Source organism: Trichosurus vulpecula, chromosome 1 (genome assembly GCF_011100635.1).
Source record: "Trichosurus vulpecula isolate mTriVul1 chromosome 1, mTriVul1.pri, whole genome shotgun sequence".
Taxonomy (NCBI): domain Eukaryota; kingdom Metazoa; phylum Chordata; class Mammalia; order Diprotodontia; family Phalangeridae; genus Trichosurus; species Trichosurus vulpecula.
Genome location: NC_050573.1, coordinates 7,822,234 through 7,836,942, shown reverse-complemented (window position 1 = coordinate 7,836,942; position 14,709 = coordinate 7,822,234). Strand labels below are relative to the sequence as shown.

At 51.8% G+C, this 14,709-nt stretch overlaps 2 protein-coding genes across 3 annotated transcripts; both read left to right on the top strand.

Annotated features, from left to right (window-relative positions):
* The first annotated feature begins 2,879 nt into the window (after positions 1–2,879).
* Positions 2,880–4,996, top strand: LOC118847630 (vegetative cell wall protein gp1-like). Its single transcript, XM_036756221.1, has 3 exons — positions 2,880–2,935; positions 3,027–3,254; positions 3,922–4,996. Exons 1-3 carry the CDS (start codon positions 2,880–2,882, stop codon positions 4,994–4,996), a joined length of 1,359 nt encoding a protein of 452 aa, XP_036612116.1.
* A 30-nt stretch (positions 4,997–5,026) lies between these two features.
* LOC118832856 lies at positions 5,027–13,540 on the top strand. Of its 2 annotated transcripts, XM_036740235.1 has the most exons (6): positions 5,027–5,261; positions 5,516–5,639; positions 11,031–11,206; positions 12,462–12,541; positions 12,885–12,986; positions 13,310–13,540. In XM_036740235.1, the coding sequence occupies exons 1-6, from the start codon at positions 5,040–5,042 to the stop codon at positions 13,485–13,487; spliced, it is 882 nt and encodes a 293-aa protein (XP_036596130.1). In that variant the 5' UTR covers positions 5,027–5,039; the 3' UTR covers positions 13,488–13,540. The 2 variants fall into 2 exon arrangements, with proteins under 2 accessions (XP_036596130.1, XP_036596137.1); XM_036740242.1 differs by lacking the exon at positions 12,885–12,986.
* The last annotated feature ends 1,169 nt before the right edge of the window (positions 13,541–14,709 follow it).

Sequence of the window (14,709 nt, the reverse complement as noted above, 5' to 3'; positions counted from 1 at the left end):
AATCTACCCCCTCACTTCCCCTCCCCCCATGGTGATCTTTTTCTTATTATGAACTTGAAAAATATCAGCATGAACATTTCTATAAACAACAAAGGACAGGAAAAGAGGATTATCTATGAAACCGTGATGGGAGAAATATCTCCCGTCGGAGTTCAGATGGTGGGTAGCCGCTGCCAAATATAGATTCACCACTATGCAGAGATCATGGAGGTACAGACCCCAGACTTCATTATTATGCATGAGCATAGGTTCAGGCTTCAAAGTAACCAGAAACAATGATAGGATTCTGACATAGCTTCTTCTGGGCAACATTCCACCAGAGTAACATTGAAATAATCCTTTTACCTACTGCACATTCCTCTTAGGTCATAAAAGTTAAAGAAGACAGAGCCATAAACGCATAACTCCTTCAATGTCATAAAAGCTGAACAAATTTAGTTAAGTAGTCATAATTTCATATATCCCCATAAGGAAACAAACCTCATCAAACAAACTCTATAGGGAAACTGAGTCAGATTACAGCTTAAACTCCATTTAGAGGTTTCACAAATAGGCTGATTGAGGAGGAGGAGGATTTACTTGTCTCCAAGGAGTCAGGGACAGTTGAGGTTCTTCCTCTGGCTTCTTATACAAGGAATGCTGAAGGCTCTAAGTTAATTTTTTTTTATTTTTTTTAAATTTATTTAACATACTTAGTTTTCAGCATTGATTTTCACAAGAGTTTGAATTACAAATTTTCTCCCCATGTACACCCTCCCACCCACTCCAAGATGGCGTATATTCTGGTTGCCCTTCTAAATTAATTTTTATATCCCATGGGACTGGTTTTGGTCAGGTGACAGTAATTTATTATAGTAAACATTATTAATTTATGATTATTTTATTAGAAATAGTACAATTAAGTTATAATTATTAATATAAAATAATATTAACCAAAAATATGGGAGAAATAAAAGGAAATTTAAAATTCCTATCACAAAACTGTGGAATCTCCATTGCCTACAATTTTATGAAAACTGCATATGAACTTCCCTCTGCTTTTTTTTTTTCTGGGTGTTTTAAAATATTTTGTTAAGCCTTTTTTTTTCATTACTATCACTCTTCCCCACCCTCCCCCATAAAAATGTTCCCTTGTAACCAATGTTTAGTCAAACAAAACCAATCACATACTGGCCATGCCTGAAACAGAATGCTTCATTTTGCACCTTTGGTCCATCACCAAGCAGGAGGCAGGCTTCAGATTCTTACATCTCCCATAGTGGTTGGGGTGACTGCATGGTCATCACTGTTTATTTTCTGTCAGTAACCATTGTTGGGACCACAGAGGTTGTGTCACTGTAACCACTCTCTTCTCCACTAAAATCCCTCTCAGCTCCATACCCAGGCAGGTGTTCAATAAATATTAAGTACCTACTATGTGCTAGGCACTGCACTAAGCATGGAGAATACAAAGAAATGCACAAGGCAATCTTTGTTCTTGGGGAGAGGTCAGTCTAATGGGGAGATGACAGGCCAACAATCATATTGCAGTATAAATTGGACGTGGTCAAGAAAGACCCCCAGAGCCTGACCTCTAATCAGAGGGTAAGTAGGCTTCTCTTTCTCACACTCTCCAAGCTCACTGGGCTTGAGCCAGGCATTTACTGTGTAACTGAACAGGAGAGGAATGTGGGACCCTGGTAGGTAAAATCATCCAGACTTGGCAACTGACTGCATATATGGGATGAGGGAGAGTGGGCAGTTGTGGGGGACCATGTTATGAACCTACATAACTGTAAAGATGATGATGGACAGAAAGTATTAGTTCTGATGAAAGGTGGGTGTAGGGGAAAAGCCCACGAGTTCTCTTTTGGATCAAGATGTCTATGGGGTATTCAGTCCAAAATATCTAAGAGGCAGTCGGTAATTGAGTAATAGAGCTCAGGAGAGAGAAGGCCAGATGTAGATCTGGGCATCATCAGTGTAAAGATGACTACACACAGTGCCTGGCACATAGTAGGCCCTTAAGTACGATTTATGCTTGAGCATAGGCTAGAAGCTGTCAGCCACTAAGGGAAAGAGAAGAGAGCCCAGGAGGCAGCCCTGTCTCACGCTGCATGGTTGGTGGATAGGATTCAGCTGAAGATCCAGACAGGGAGCCCTCAGGTGGACAGAAAGGAGGGGTCACAGACAGGTAGGAAGAGATCAGGAGACAGTGGTGTCACAAAAACCTAGAGAGAAGAGGATGGAGGAGAGGCAGAACACCAATGTCCAAGGCTGCAGAGAGGTCCAGACCAATGAAGAGTCACTGGATGTGGCAACTAAGGAACCACTGGTCACTTTGGACAGAGAAGGTTCAGAGTAATCATTGAGAAGAATGGGAGAAGTGGCAAAAGTTGGTTGTGAAAGGGAGAGGGGATGTTTATCGTTAGCTTAAGAGGATGGGCAAACAACTTGGCTAGCATTTTGTACAGGCCGGCTGTGTACCAGGTACTGTGCTGAGCGCTGGGGGTGCAAAGAAAGGTGCACGACGGTGCCTGCTCTCCAGGAGCTCCCCGTCCAACCCAGGAGACCCACGGTCCACACAGCCTGGTGGAAGGCTATCTCCAGGGAAGGCACCCGCGGGGTCGGGACCCAGTGAGGACCGCATTTGTCTGCGGGCCGCAGGGACGGCCTGAGGAGCGGCCACTGCGGCGCCGTTGAGGGAGGAGGAGGAGGACGCGGAGGCATGCAGAGCTGGCGTGGGAGCATGCGGCCAGAGGACCCCGGAGCCCGACCAGTCGTGTCGCTTGTTATGGGGTGACCCCGGGCTCCCCTGCTCTGCTTGGAGCCCCTGGCTCATCGACATCGATAGCTCAGGTCCCCCCCGCTCCGTCTGGGCTCTAGGAGCTGTAAGCTCCATGAAGGCAGGACGCCAGCATGCCCTTCGGGGTTCGCCCGGGCGCGCACTGAAGCTGTGGGGTCCTAGGTCCGCATCTAGCCAGCCTAGGACGCGGTTGACCTTATTTGGAAGTCTTCTCTAGAGCCCCGCCCCTCCTCTTCCTAAGGCCCGCCTTGAAGGGGGCGGGGCGAGAAGGCGGGCTCGTCCCCCGAGGCATTGTCTCGTTGGCGCCCCGCGCTCTGATTGGGCCCGCTCCACCACGTGGGCAGGGACTCGAGCGGGATTGGCCGGAGACCCGAGGGGCACTTCTGGGGTCCCGACGAGTAGGTGATTCAGGCCGTGACAGTCTCCGTGGAAACACAGGGCTCCCTGGCTGCTGTGGGCGCCCAAGCCGGTGCGTGCGGGGCCTCGGAGAAGGGGACTGCCCCCTGCCCCCTCCTCTCCGCCCCCAATTAGGAAGAGCCCCGCCCCCTGCTTGCCTCCAACTCTGAATAAGAAAGGCCCCGCCCTCGTTCCCGCCTTCTTCCTTCCCCTCCCCCCTCGAGAAGCCCCGCCCTTCCTCGGAAGCCCCGCCCTTCTTCTGTTCTTTCTCTCGCGCTTTCCCCTCCCTCCCGAAAGGCCCCGCCCCTCTTCCCTCCATAAGAGCCCCACCCCTCCCGGGGAGAGGCCCCGCCCCTTCTCTGTCCTCCCTTGAGCTCTCTCCCCCTCACACCCACCCCGCCCTTCCTCCCTCCCCCTCCAAGAACGAAGCGCCCTCCAGAAGCCCCGCCCCTTCCCCTCCCTCCAGATCTCTCCGCTAGGAGAGCCCCGCCCCCTCCTCCCCTCCCGTCCCTCCTCATGGTGGCTCCGCCCTTCCTCCCCTTCTCGCCCTCCTCCCCCTCTCAGGGGCTCCCCTCCTCTTCCCTCTCCTCCCCCCTCTCCCCGGGGTTCCCCCGCTTCTCCCCGTCCTCCTCCCCCCCGGTCTTCGCCCCCGCCACCCTTTCCCCTTCCACCTTGGCCTTCGTGCCGTCCCCCTCGGGCCCCCGCCACTCGTCCTCCGCGGCTCTGACCTTCACGCCGAGCGCTTTGTCCCCGTCTACGCTGACCTTCGCCCCGGCCGCTCTGTCCCCGTCCACGCTGACTTTCGCTCCGCCCTCGCTGTCCCCCTCCTCCCTGTCTTTCGCCCCGCCCTCGCTGTCCACCTCCACGCTGACCTTCGGCCCGGCCACTTTCTCCTCCCTGCGCCCCGCCCCCTTGTCGCCCTGCTACTCGGCGCAGGCCCTGGTCCCCACGATCGTGGTGCCGGCCCCCGACTCCACCACCGCCAGCCCCTCCTCCTCCTCCGTGACCTTCGCCCCCGCCTCGCTGTCCCCCTCCTCCGTGACCTTCGCCCCCGCCTCGCTGTCCCCGTCCTCGCTGTCCTTCGGGCAGTCCCCGCCCGTCCCCCGGCCGCCCTCGCCATCCCCGGTCCGCTCTCCTGCCTCGTCGCTGGCTCTGTCACCGGCCTTCTCGTCCTCGGGCCTGTTCGGCCGCCCCTCGGCCCTGCTGTCCCCGTCCTTCCTGGCGGCCCCGCCCCTGCTGCCCTCGCCCCCTCCGTCCCCACGCTGCCGCCGGGCCCCGTCACCCGCCCAGCTGCGGCCAACCTCGCCGCTGCCCCCGGGGCTGCTGGCCTTCTTCCCTCACCCGCTGCGCACTACCCCGGCCCTGCTCGCCCCGCCCCCATCCCGCTCCGCCCAGCTGCCCTCGGCTTCGCAGCTGCTGCAGCCGCCGCCGCCCTCGTCCTCGGTCTCAGCCTCGTCCCCACCGCCCTCGCCCCGGCCCTCGGGACCGCTGCGGCCTATCACCCCCTGCCGGCCTCGCCCCTTCTCCACGCTGCCGCCGCCGCTGGGCTCCGCCCCGGCGCCAACCGCCCCCTCGCCCCTGCCACTGGCACCCCGACCTATCTCGCTGCTGCCCCCGCCCCTGGGGCCGGCCCTACCCCTACTGCCCCCGCCCCCGCCCTTCGGCCCCGCCCCTCCCCTTCTCCCTCCGCCTCCCGCCCCCCGGGTCCGCCCCGTGCCCTCCTCCTCCGCCCCGGCCCTGGCCGGCGGCCCCGCCCCCCGGCCCCGCCCCGCTCCTGGGCGTAGGCCCCGCCCCTCGGGCCCGCCCCGTCCCTGAGCCCCGGACCGGCGGCGCGCATGCGTGTCGCTGCAGGGCGGGGATGGAGGTCCTGGATGAGTTTGACTGGGAGCACCCGCTGACCTTCACGTTCTGCGAGCTCATCTCGGAGGAAGCCTTTGAGCGGCAGGCCGTGTCGTACACGGAGCGCTCCCTGCGCCGCCTCTTCCGCAGCATGGACCGTAACCCGGCGCTGGGGGAGCGCGTGGTGCGCAAATGGAAGCAGGAGGAGCGCGAGCGGCTCGGCCTCATCTCCTTCCTCACGGTGGGCATGGGGAGGGGAGGGAAGGGGGGGGAAGGGGGGGGAAGGGGGCGGCGGCCCCTCCTCCCGCTTCCCCCAGCCCACAGCCCAGAGGAATGGGAGGGGGGTCTCTGGAGTCCCCCACCGTCAGCCCAGGCCCCCTCCCTCAGCCCACCGCCCGGAGGAATGGGAGGGGGAGCCTGGGGTCCCCCACCATCAGCCCTGCGCCCTCCCTACTCTCCCCGCTCATCCCCTTCCTCTCCTCCACGCTGTCCCAGGGTAGGTTCTTCCAAGCCCTCCAGGGAGACCTCAATCGCTACAATAACGTGGGGGCCTTGGAGCTTCAACAGAGGCTGGATCATCTGAAGAAGAAGATGCAGAAATTAAACACCTATGCCCAAGGTGATGGCGCCAGGCCCCCCTTGTTGGGGAGGGGGGTGGGCCTGGCTGCAGGCTTCCCCTCCCCTTACCCGCCTGGAGCTCCACGGGGATAGGATCCCGCACGCCACCTTCGAGCTCTCATGTGGGGCGAAGGGCCTTCCAAATTACCTAGAGCTGTGGACTTGGGTTCGGAAAGGACTTGAGAGGCTAGCTAGTCCGATCTTTGCCCCAGCACTGAGCTTGACCAGCAGTTCTCTAGCCCTCCTTGAATACTGATAATGACTGCATAACTTCCCTGGCCACTGCTCCTAGGTTAGACCTCTGGGGCCAAGCAGAGCAAAGGCTGATCAGGTGACAGACCCTAGCTTCCTGCCTCAAAGACCCTCCCCTGACTCCCCGCTGAATCCTTTCCCTGTGCCTCTGAAAGCATCGTGGGAACCCTTCTGAGATTTACCTGCGATAATTAACACACCTTAAGTGCTTTGCGAACTTTAAAGGGTTTTTATCAATGTCAGTTACTATCACTGTAATTTCAAGGCCCTTCACTGTCGTGGCTGCCCTCCTCTAGACAACACCTCCAACCTGTCATTTCTAAAACAGGCAGGCCCCAGATGTTCTCTAGACACTTGAGTTTTATTTTTTTTCCTGTCTTGATTGTTAATCCTAACTTCTGAGTTTGGGCAGTCTGGTAGAAGAGACTTGGCTGTGCCCTAGTTTGAAGCAATCAGTATGATACCACCTTTGAATGGGAGCATGGCTATGGCCAGCAACGTCAGATGACCTAGACTGCTAAGTAGGATCACAGAATTATAAATTTGAGACCTGGGAGAGAAGGCAAGTCATCTTCTCCAACTCTTCATTTTTCAAATACGGAAACTGATGACCTCTTTAAGATAGGGATGCCTATGACTGTGATTCTGGGGTACTGGAAAGAGTGGCCCAGACTCAGAAAACCTGACTTCAGTACTTGCTGTAATCCTAGGCAAGCCAAGGATGCTATACAAGGCGATGGATTACTCTTGAGATACGGCTTGGTCCTCTGGATCTCCTTCAGTGACTCCATGAATGTGAATAGAAAGTACTTTGCAAGCCACATGGTGCTGTATGAATTTGGATTGTTGGCATGATTAATTTTCCAAAAATTGGTTTGATGGTGTATCAGGATCCTGGGATCCCAATAAATTTGGGACCCCAACCAGTGAAAGAGCATGAGAAGAATGTAATATAGATCAGAACAGAGGTGAAGGATCTTTTATGGAGGCTAAAAGTCACTCCAAGGATTCCTTGTCAGGCTGTAGAATGTTAGGGAACATGGATATTATATGTGGAGCTCTGAATTGTTTGAACCCTTGTGGAAGCAATTTGGAACTATATTGGAAATTTATTAGATTGTAAATACCCTCTGACATAAAGGTGCTGCTTCTAGGTAGGACAGAGGAAAGGTCCCATATTTATAGAAATCCTTGTTGTACCACTTCTTGTGGAAGCCAGGACTTGCAAGCAGTGGGTGCTCCTTGGTTGGGGAGTGGCAATGTGGGGGAAGATGATTGCACTGTAAAAAATGATGACTCTGAAGAGTGTCGTAGAACCTAGAGAGACTTGTTGAAGGAAGCAGACTCAGGAGAACAGTCACACAATGACTACAGTAATGTAAAAGAAAACCTGATATTAGAAGTGACATTAGGAGTGCGATCAAAGCCGTGGTCAATCATGACGCCAGAGGGGAACCGATCAGGATTCCCCTGAAAGAAAAGGGACTACGAAGCCTCCTCAGTTTGACAAGGCCGGGGAGGGCCGGGGTGTGTGTGTGTGAGCTTGTTTTGTTGTGTCAAACTCTATGGTCACTCTTGTTAACTCTACTCTGTTACAAAGGAAGGCCCTATGGGGGTGAGGGTATCATTGGGAACGGATAACGATGTAGCGAAATATCAATAACATGTTTAAAAAAAGAAATCACCTGTGTAATGGAATGAAAGTGGGCAGGGACATTGGTCTTAACCATCAATGTTTGGGGTGCATTGCCTCTGGAGGACTTCCCACTTGCCATATTTTCAGTGACATTTCAATTTTCCAACTTTCTAACACCAGTTTCTTCTGGTGATGCCCTGGGACTGGGACTCATGGAATACTACAGTCTCTGAAGAAATTAGATTGTGAATTCCTCCCCTGCCCAAGATGATGGAGAGATGTATGGTGGCCCCGGTGGAGAACCCAAGTGCCCAAGAAGCATCAGAAAAAATGTCCAAAAAGAGCCAGGCCTGTCACATGGAAAGATGGAAGAATAGTCAGGCTGATGGATGTCCCATGTACTACATCACCACCCAGGTCAAGACAAGAGACCCTGACGGAAGCCGCCTAGCAAGTAAGGCAGATGCCCTGTGGAGAACTTATGGGAGGACATGGACAAGAAGGGAACAAGCATTTATTAAGCACCTTCTGGGTGTCAGGCCCTGTGTTAAGTGCTTTACAACAACACCCCTCCATTTTACAGCTGAGGAAACTGAGGCAGGCAGAAGAGAAGTGATTTACCCAGGGTCACCCAGTTAGTGTCTGAGGTTGCATTTGAACTCAGGCCATCTTGACTCCACAAAGGCCCAGTGCTCTGTGCACTGGCTCCTCCTAGCTGCCACAGGATGGACATACCTGGATGAGTTAAGATCTACATCCTCAAGAAAAGCACCCACATTAACCCCACCTGCCCCAATATAAGCACCCTTGGACAGGTGATTTTCCTCTCCACAGGTCAGATTGTTACTTTGAAAATCAGTGGTGATAATCCACCCTCTGCCTTAGGGAGCAGTTGTGGAGAAAGCACCCCATGTGAATGGGAGTAAGAGATGCCTCGTTCCCTCACCCTAAATGCTGTATTCCTTTCCTGCTCTGTGTGCTTATCTCGACCAGCGTTTCCCAGATGTACCGCAGGCTGCCAAGGGTCTACACTTTGTATCGTGGACACTTCCCATTGGGTAGTTTGAGCCAGGTAGCTCTAGGTGGTTCCAGAGAGGGCCTGGGGCACTAATCTAGAAGAGGGTGGCAGCTGGAGCTTGGGAGAGCAGGATGAAAGGGGGTTAGTTGAAGTCTGGATCGTTGGTAGGAGAAGTTTAGCAAACTTATCAAAATCAAGTCCTGGAGTGCTCCCAACAGACTCAAGCCCTCCAGTCCTCTTACCCGGCTCATCCATCTGCTCTGTGCTCCAGCCTTCTCTGTTCCTTGCGGAGGACGCTCTATCTCCGTCTCAGAGCCTTCATCCTGGTAGACTCATTGGCTGGGAGTGTTCTTCCTCCTCATCGTGGCTTCTCAGAATCCGGAGTTTCCTTGAAGATAAGCTCGAAAGCTATTTTCAGAAGGAGCTTTTCTTGGTCTTTCTGCCCCACCCCCGACAGCTGCTGGTGACTTCTCTTCTAAGGTTACCTTCCGTTCACTTTGAGTACCTCTTTTACATATTAACGCACTATCCCCATCGTTAGAACGTGAGCTTCTTGAGGGCAAGAACTTCTTTTTCTTAAACATGTACCATGTACCAGGCCTTGTTCTAAGTAGTGGACATATAAAGAAAAGCAAACGACAGTTCCTGCTTTGAAGGAGGTCACATTCTAATGGAGGAGACAACATGAAAACGATGTACAAACCAGCCATATATGAGACGAATCAAAAATATTAAGCAGAGGCAAGACCATATAATTAAGGGCCACTGAAATAGGTTTCCCACGGAAGGTGGCATTTCAGCTGGAACTAAAAGGAAGCCAGGAGGAGGAGATGAGGAGGGAGAGCATTTCATGAATTGGGAACAGCTAATGAAAATGCATGGAGTCAGGAGATGGAGTGTCTCATTCATGGGACAGCCAAAAGGCCGGTGTCACTGGCTTGTAGACTATGTTGTAGGATGTAGAAAAGCTTAGGTGGGCAGGTTATGAAGAGCTTTGAATGGCAAACAGGACTTTATATTTGATCCCGGAGTTGATTTGGAGCCCCTGGAATTTACTGAGCGCTTCGCATAATTTCTGGTAATGCTTAATAAATGCTGCTGCATTGTTTGAGCCCCGTCTGGAACAGAACCCCACACACGTTGACCTGTATAAATCTTTTGAGAGACAGCACTTTGAACAGTAATTAGGATTGTTCCTCCAGGGCAATTTGTAAGTCTGCCCCAGCTAGGAGTCATATCTGCTGATCTGCAATGAGGAGGTAGATCTTCCTGAGTCAGGTCAGAACATGCAAGATTGCCCCAGAGATGACCACTGACCCAGGACAAGGAAGCTAGTTCAAACAGAGGCTGATGCTAATCTTGTTACCTGTGATACAAACTGGCTCTTCTGGAGGTGATCCTTACCAGGTGAACACCAATGGGAGGAGGGCTGCCCTGCAGGTCGATAGGTGGAATGAAAAACCATGATCCCAAATCAGTCCCATTTTATTCAATCATTAGTCTGCATTCCCAGGATTATAAAAATAGACACTTCCTCAGCATCCGTTCATCCTAATTCACTTTTCTGCCATTCCTCAAGATTTACAAAACACTTTCTTCAAAATCCTTGCACAAGTTCTTATGAGACCCAGGTAAGCAAGCTGAGACTTGAGAGAGGTTAAGTGGCAGGGTCAGGATCTGAATGGAAGACATGTCTGACAACCATTTAGGTGAGCACTCAACTGTGTGTCAAAAGGCTACAAGCTTCTCACCCCCTACCTTGAACTAGAAATTCCTCCCAAAGGATGGAAGAACCAGCACCTTCAGCTATTTGAAGGGCTGTCAGGTGGAAAACGGATTAACCCCTATGGCAAAAACTAGGGGCAGTGGGCAGAAGCCACAGTGAAGCAGAATAAACCTTGATGAAAAGGAAGAACTTTAAGGGCTGCCCCCAAAGGAATAGGCTCTTCCTTAGGTCAAGGTGGGTTCCTATGCAGTGGAAGTCTTCAGAGCAGAGACTGAGCATTTCCTGATGAAGTGTAGGCCAGAACAAAGCCTCCAAGGTCCCCTCCGAGCTGAGATTCTATGATCCTTTGGGGTGTACAGGAGCCACTGGTAAATAATGGAGGAGGGGTTATTCTTGAGGGCAGAACTGGGAGCAGTCAGCCGCAGTGTCAGAAGTAAACACTGGGCAAAGCTGAAGGATGAACTCCATCACAATGGGAGCTATTCCAAAATGAGAATGAGTTGTCTTGGGTGGTCGAGAGTTCCCTTTCCCTGGAAGGCTTCAGGTAGAGGGTAGAAAACCACTGGTTGAAGATTTGTTCTCAAATATAGTCAGATTGGCTTTAGAACTCAGCTCCTTTCCAACTCCGAGATTCTGTGACCTCAGAGACTCCCTCCAGCTCTATCATTCAAGGAGCCTACAAGTCTATAAGGGCCCCAAGACCGAAGCTGACGATTAGCTCTAGCCACAAAATGCTTACACAAATGGTTGTCTGTCACAGATGCAAGGCAGAAGAGGAGGAAGAGGGGGGCCTGTGGACTAGATCGTTCCCCTTCCACGGCAGGCAGCATCTTGTCCCGATCCCCAGGTGCTACAACCATTTCCAACTGTTCGGCCATTCCAGTCACATACATGCCCAGAGTCTTTGGTCCTTTCCCTCCTCTCTCCGACGAGCAGGTTTGTTTCCATTCTTCTCTGCTTTTATTCTTTGTAGGGGCAGAATCAGAATTCATAAAGATCTTGGCAGTCTGGAGCAGTGGGCCAAATAAGGTTGTTATAGGCATAAATGCAAAAGTCCTGCATTTGGGTCCAAAAAATCAACGGCACAAATACGACCAGGCCAACCCAAGGAGATGTGGGTGGGGTCTTAGTGGTTTAAAGCATATTATGAGTCAGTCCTGACAGAACACCCCAAATGTGAGCCTGAGCTTTCTAGTAGAGGCATCATGTCCAGGCCATGGGGGTTGATGCTCCCTCTGTCCTCTGACTTGGTCATTCTGCATATTCAGTTCTGGGCACCACATTTTCAGAGGGACACTGAGAAACTGCAATCCAAAGGAAAGCGTTCAGGATAATAATGGACTTGGGGATATTTGATCTGGAGAGGGAAAAGTTTAGGGGACACTCCCTGAAGGGCTCTTACATGGAAGAAATATTAGAATTGTTGATCTTGGCCCTGAGAGGGTAGCAGTAGGAGCAAAGAAATTGTGGAGCTACAGATTTAGGTTTGCCATGAGAGAAAATTACTAGAGCTCTCTGAAAGTTGAACAGGCTGCCTTGGAAGGCAATGAGTTTCCTGTCATTGGAGGTCTTCCTGTGGAGATTCACTTAAATAGGAATTTGTCAGAATTTCTGCTCCAGTGAGGGTTGGCCCAGTTGGCCTCTGATGTTCCTTCCAGCTTGGAAATCCCATGGTTCCCTTACTTCACCCCAGCCATCGGCCACAAGAAAGGGCCAAAGAACTGGGGGAGTCCAAGTGACTTGCCCAGAGGCATGTCCTTTGTAGGGGTACTTGCTGTGCACTACAGGCAAGTTCAACATCTGATTCCAGCAGGAGAGGATGTCAGCATTGGCTTAGGAGCGTACCAGCTCAGAACCATAGAACGGCGGGGGGGGGGGGGGGGGGGGGGGGGGCGGGGGGGAGGGGGAGGACCTAAGAGACCATGGAGCCCATTACTACCCTTTTTCACATGAAACTGAGACCCAGAGAGAGAGGGGAAGCAAGTTAGTGGCAGAAAGAAGCCATACACCAGTGTGTGTTCTAGTGGTCACTGCATTATACCACCCCTTTTAGCCCAAACATTTTGTCTCCTTTATTCCTTTCTTGCTCAATGAAACTAATTAGGCAAAGTCTTATTCTGAACAACCCAGTCAATCAATAAATAGAGCTCAACGGATTGTAAAAGGCAGGACATTTCTTTGTTTCCAACAGACAGAGACATTGGCTGGTCCAAACTCTGAAGTGAAGCTCATGCAGCTAAACTGGACAGGACTGTCAGCAGCCCCTAAGAGGTAGAGGGATGGTAGGGGCCCAGCAAGCTGGAAACAGCCAAGGAAGAGTGGGGGACAAGACAGGACTTAACATAATCAGAACTGGGAGGGGCCTCAGAACAGGGGATGTCAGGGCTGGGGGAGCCTTACAACAGTGGATGTTGGAAGTTAAAGCAAACTTTGTTATCTAGTCTGATCCCTTTGTTTGACATATGGGGAAACTGAGACCCAGTCAGGAGAAGGGCCTTGCACAAGGCCACAGCCAATGGCAGAGGCAGGATAGGGAAAGAAGAGGAGGGAGGCTCAGGGTCAGCTGGGGTGGCTGAGTCTTCCTCCAGTTCCCTTGTCTCCTGTCTTTCAACAGAATGGTTGATCTGACTCCTTTGGTGCTTAACCCTGGTGGTTTTCATTCTTCTCTACTCTCTGGAAGCCCCACTCACAAGTTTCAATGCCCTGGCTTTCCCTGGTAAGCCCATCTCAGGTTGCAGGGCCAAGCCAGAGAGAGGCCCCTGGTGAGAGACACCCTGAGGCCTGTGTGTCATGCCGGGCAGGCCCCAGAGCCATGTATTTCCTAGAATTCAGTCTTAGCTCCTTAGGCCCCACAAGCCGCCTGTCACCCTACCTTCCTGTGGACCCCTTTTAGGGGTCACCTGAAGCCTTTCAGTAATAGGATGCTCCCTACTATGTGAAGCAGCCCGTATACTGTCTAGACTCTCTCCCTCCACCTTCCACCCAAGTCCAACCTTCTGGACCCATGCCTCATGCTAAATGGTAGCTTCCTTTGAGCAGGTCTCTGGGTCTGGGCTCTACCACCAATCCTGAGGGCTCAGCCCCAACAGTGAGGAATGCTTCTGTCTTCACCCCACCTGTGCTGCTCAAGTTCCAGCCAGTGCAGAGGCCTCAGGAGGATCCAGATAGCGACCATGAGAACAAGAGCTTGGATTCTCCCAGTAGCGCCCCGCCATAATGCCCCTTTATCACTCTGAACTCAAGAATGAATAAAGCTCTCCATGGAAACTACTGCTTGGCATTGGTCCTGGGCTTCAGAAGGGGCAGAGGCTGCACCTTGGGGCTTGCTCCCTATAGCTTAGGCCTGAGGGGGCCTCTGAAAATGTCCCAGGGAGGCCGTGGAATATAATGGAAAGAACTCTGGTCAGGGGGCGGGGCTCAGGCTGTACCCTAACCCTCACTTAACTTCCTCATCGATCAAGTATATGTGTGGGTGATTGGATGGGTGTGACACATGTGAGGAACAAACCCTTTGAGAACAGCCAAGTTTTGTTGGGGGTCTAACATCCCATGGAGCTCTTTGGTGACCTTGATGACCTCAAAAGTCCCTTGCAGTTCTAAATCTATGGTTTCTTCTTTGAGAAAGAACCACCCACTCAAGATGCCTTAAAAGAGCATTAATTTCCACTATCTGTCTTTGTTTTGTTGTGTCAAATGTGTGGCCCCACTCAGAACTTTCCTTTGGACTTGCAGTTAGGGGAGAGGGGTTTCCTACCTGCCACTAGGGGCAGCACATGATAGTGAGCCCAAGTGGTGGCCTAGATGAGCCGAGGCAGAGGGGGTCTTTCACCCCCACAGCAGCTGCTAGCCGAATTGTTGCAACACCTTGGCAGCAATCTTGTGAATCTGGGAGCTCAGGGGTCTGACTCCTGGTTGTTCAGCAAGAGGTGGTCTCCAAAATAATTTGTTGGAGGAGATGACCACCAGGAGGCTGAGCCCAAGTCATCAGCTGGCTTGCCAGAAGATAAGAACACTATAGGTCTGAGGTGAAAGGGAAATTGACCTATTCAGCATGCTCAGTATTTTGTAGTCTAATATTGGAAGTATCAGTCTTCTGGGGAAGTTAGTAAGAATTATGGGTTATTTAATATTTGAAGCATTAATGCACATTGATGAATCCTCTGTGTGCATTTCTTTTGTGTCAATAAACAGCCTTGCTTTTCCTGATCCACATTGTATATTGAGCATCTTTCCAAAAGAGAGCCTATGAATCCCTTCTTGGAGGAGACCCTAGACATGAAGGGGAGCAAACATGTATTTTTAATATTTTTTTTTACATTTTTAATGTTCATTTAAAATTTCAGTTCCAAATTCTCTCCCATTGGCCCTTCTCCTACCTATTTAGAAGGCAAGCAATAAGCACGTAAAGCCATGCAAAATATTTTAACATTAGCAATGTT

Excerpts from the sequence above, each read along its gene's own strand:
- LOC118847630 (XM_036756221.1), top strand. The coding sequence starts at position 2,880 with ATGAAGGCAGGACGCCAGCATGCCCTTCGGGGTTCGCCCGGGCGCGCA. Across the intron at positions 2,936-3,026 it reads CCCGGGCGCGCACTGAAGCT|GCCCGCCTTGAAGGGGGCGG; the intron begins GTGGGGTCCTAG and ends CCTCTTCCTAAG. Across the intron at positions 3,255-3,921 it reads TGCTGTGGGCGCCCAAGCCG|CGCTTTGTCCCCGTCTACGC; the intron begins GTGCGTGCGGGG and ends CTTCACGCCGAG.
- LOC118832856 (XM_036740235.1), top strand. The coding sequence starts at position 5,040 with ATGGAGGTCCTGGATGAGTTTGACTGGGAGCACCCGCTGACCTTCACG. Across the intron at positions 11,207-12,461 it reads CTCCTCTCTCCGACGAGCAG|ACAGAGACATTGGCTGGTCC; the intron begins GTTTGTTTCCAT and ends TGTTTCCAACAG. Across the intron at positions 12,987-13,309 it reads CAATGCCCTGGCTTTCCCTG|GTCTCTGGGTCTGGGCTCTA; the intron begins GTAAGCCCATCT and ends TCCTTTGAGCAG.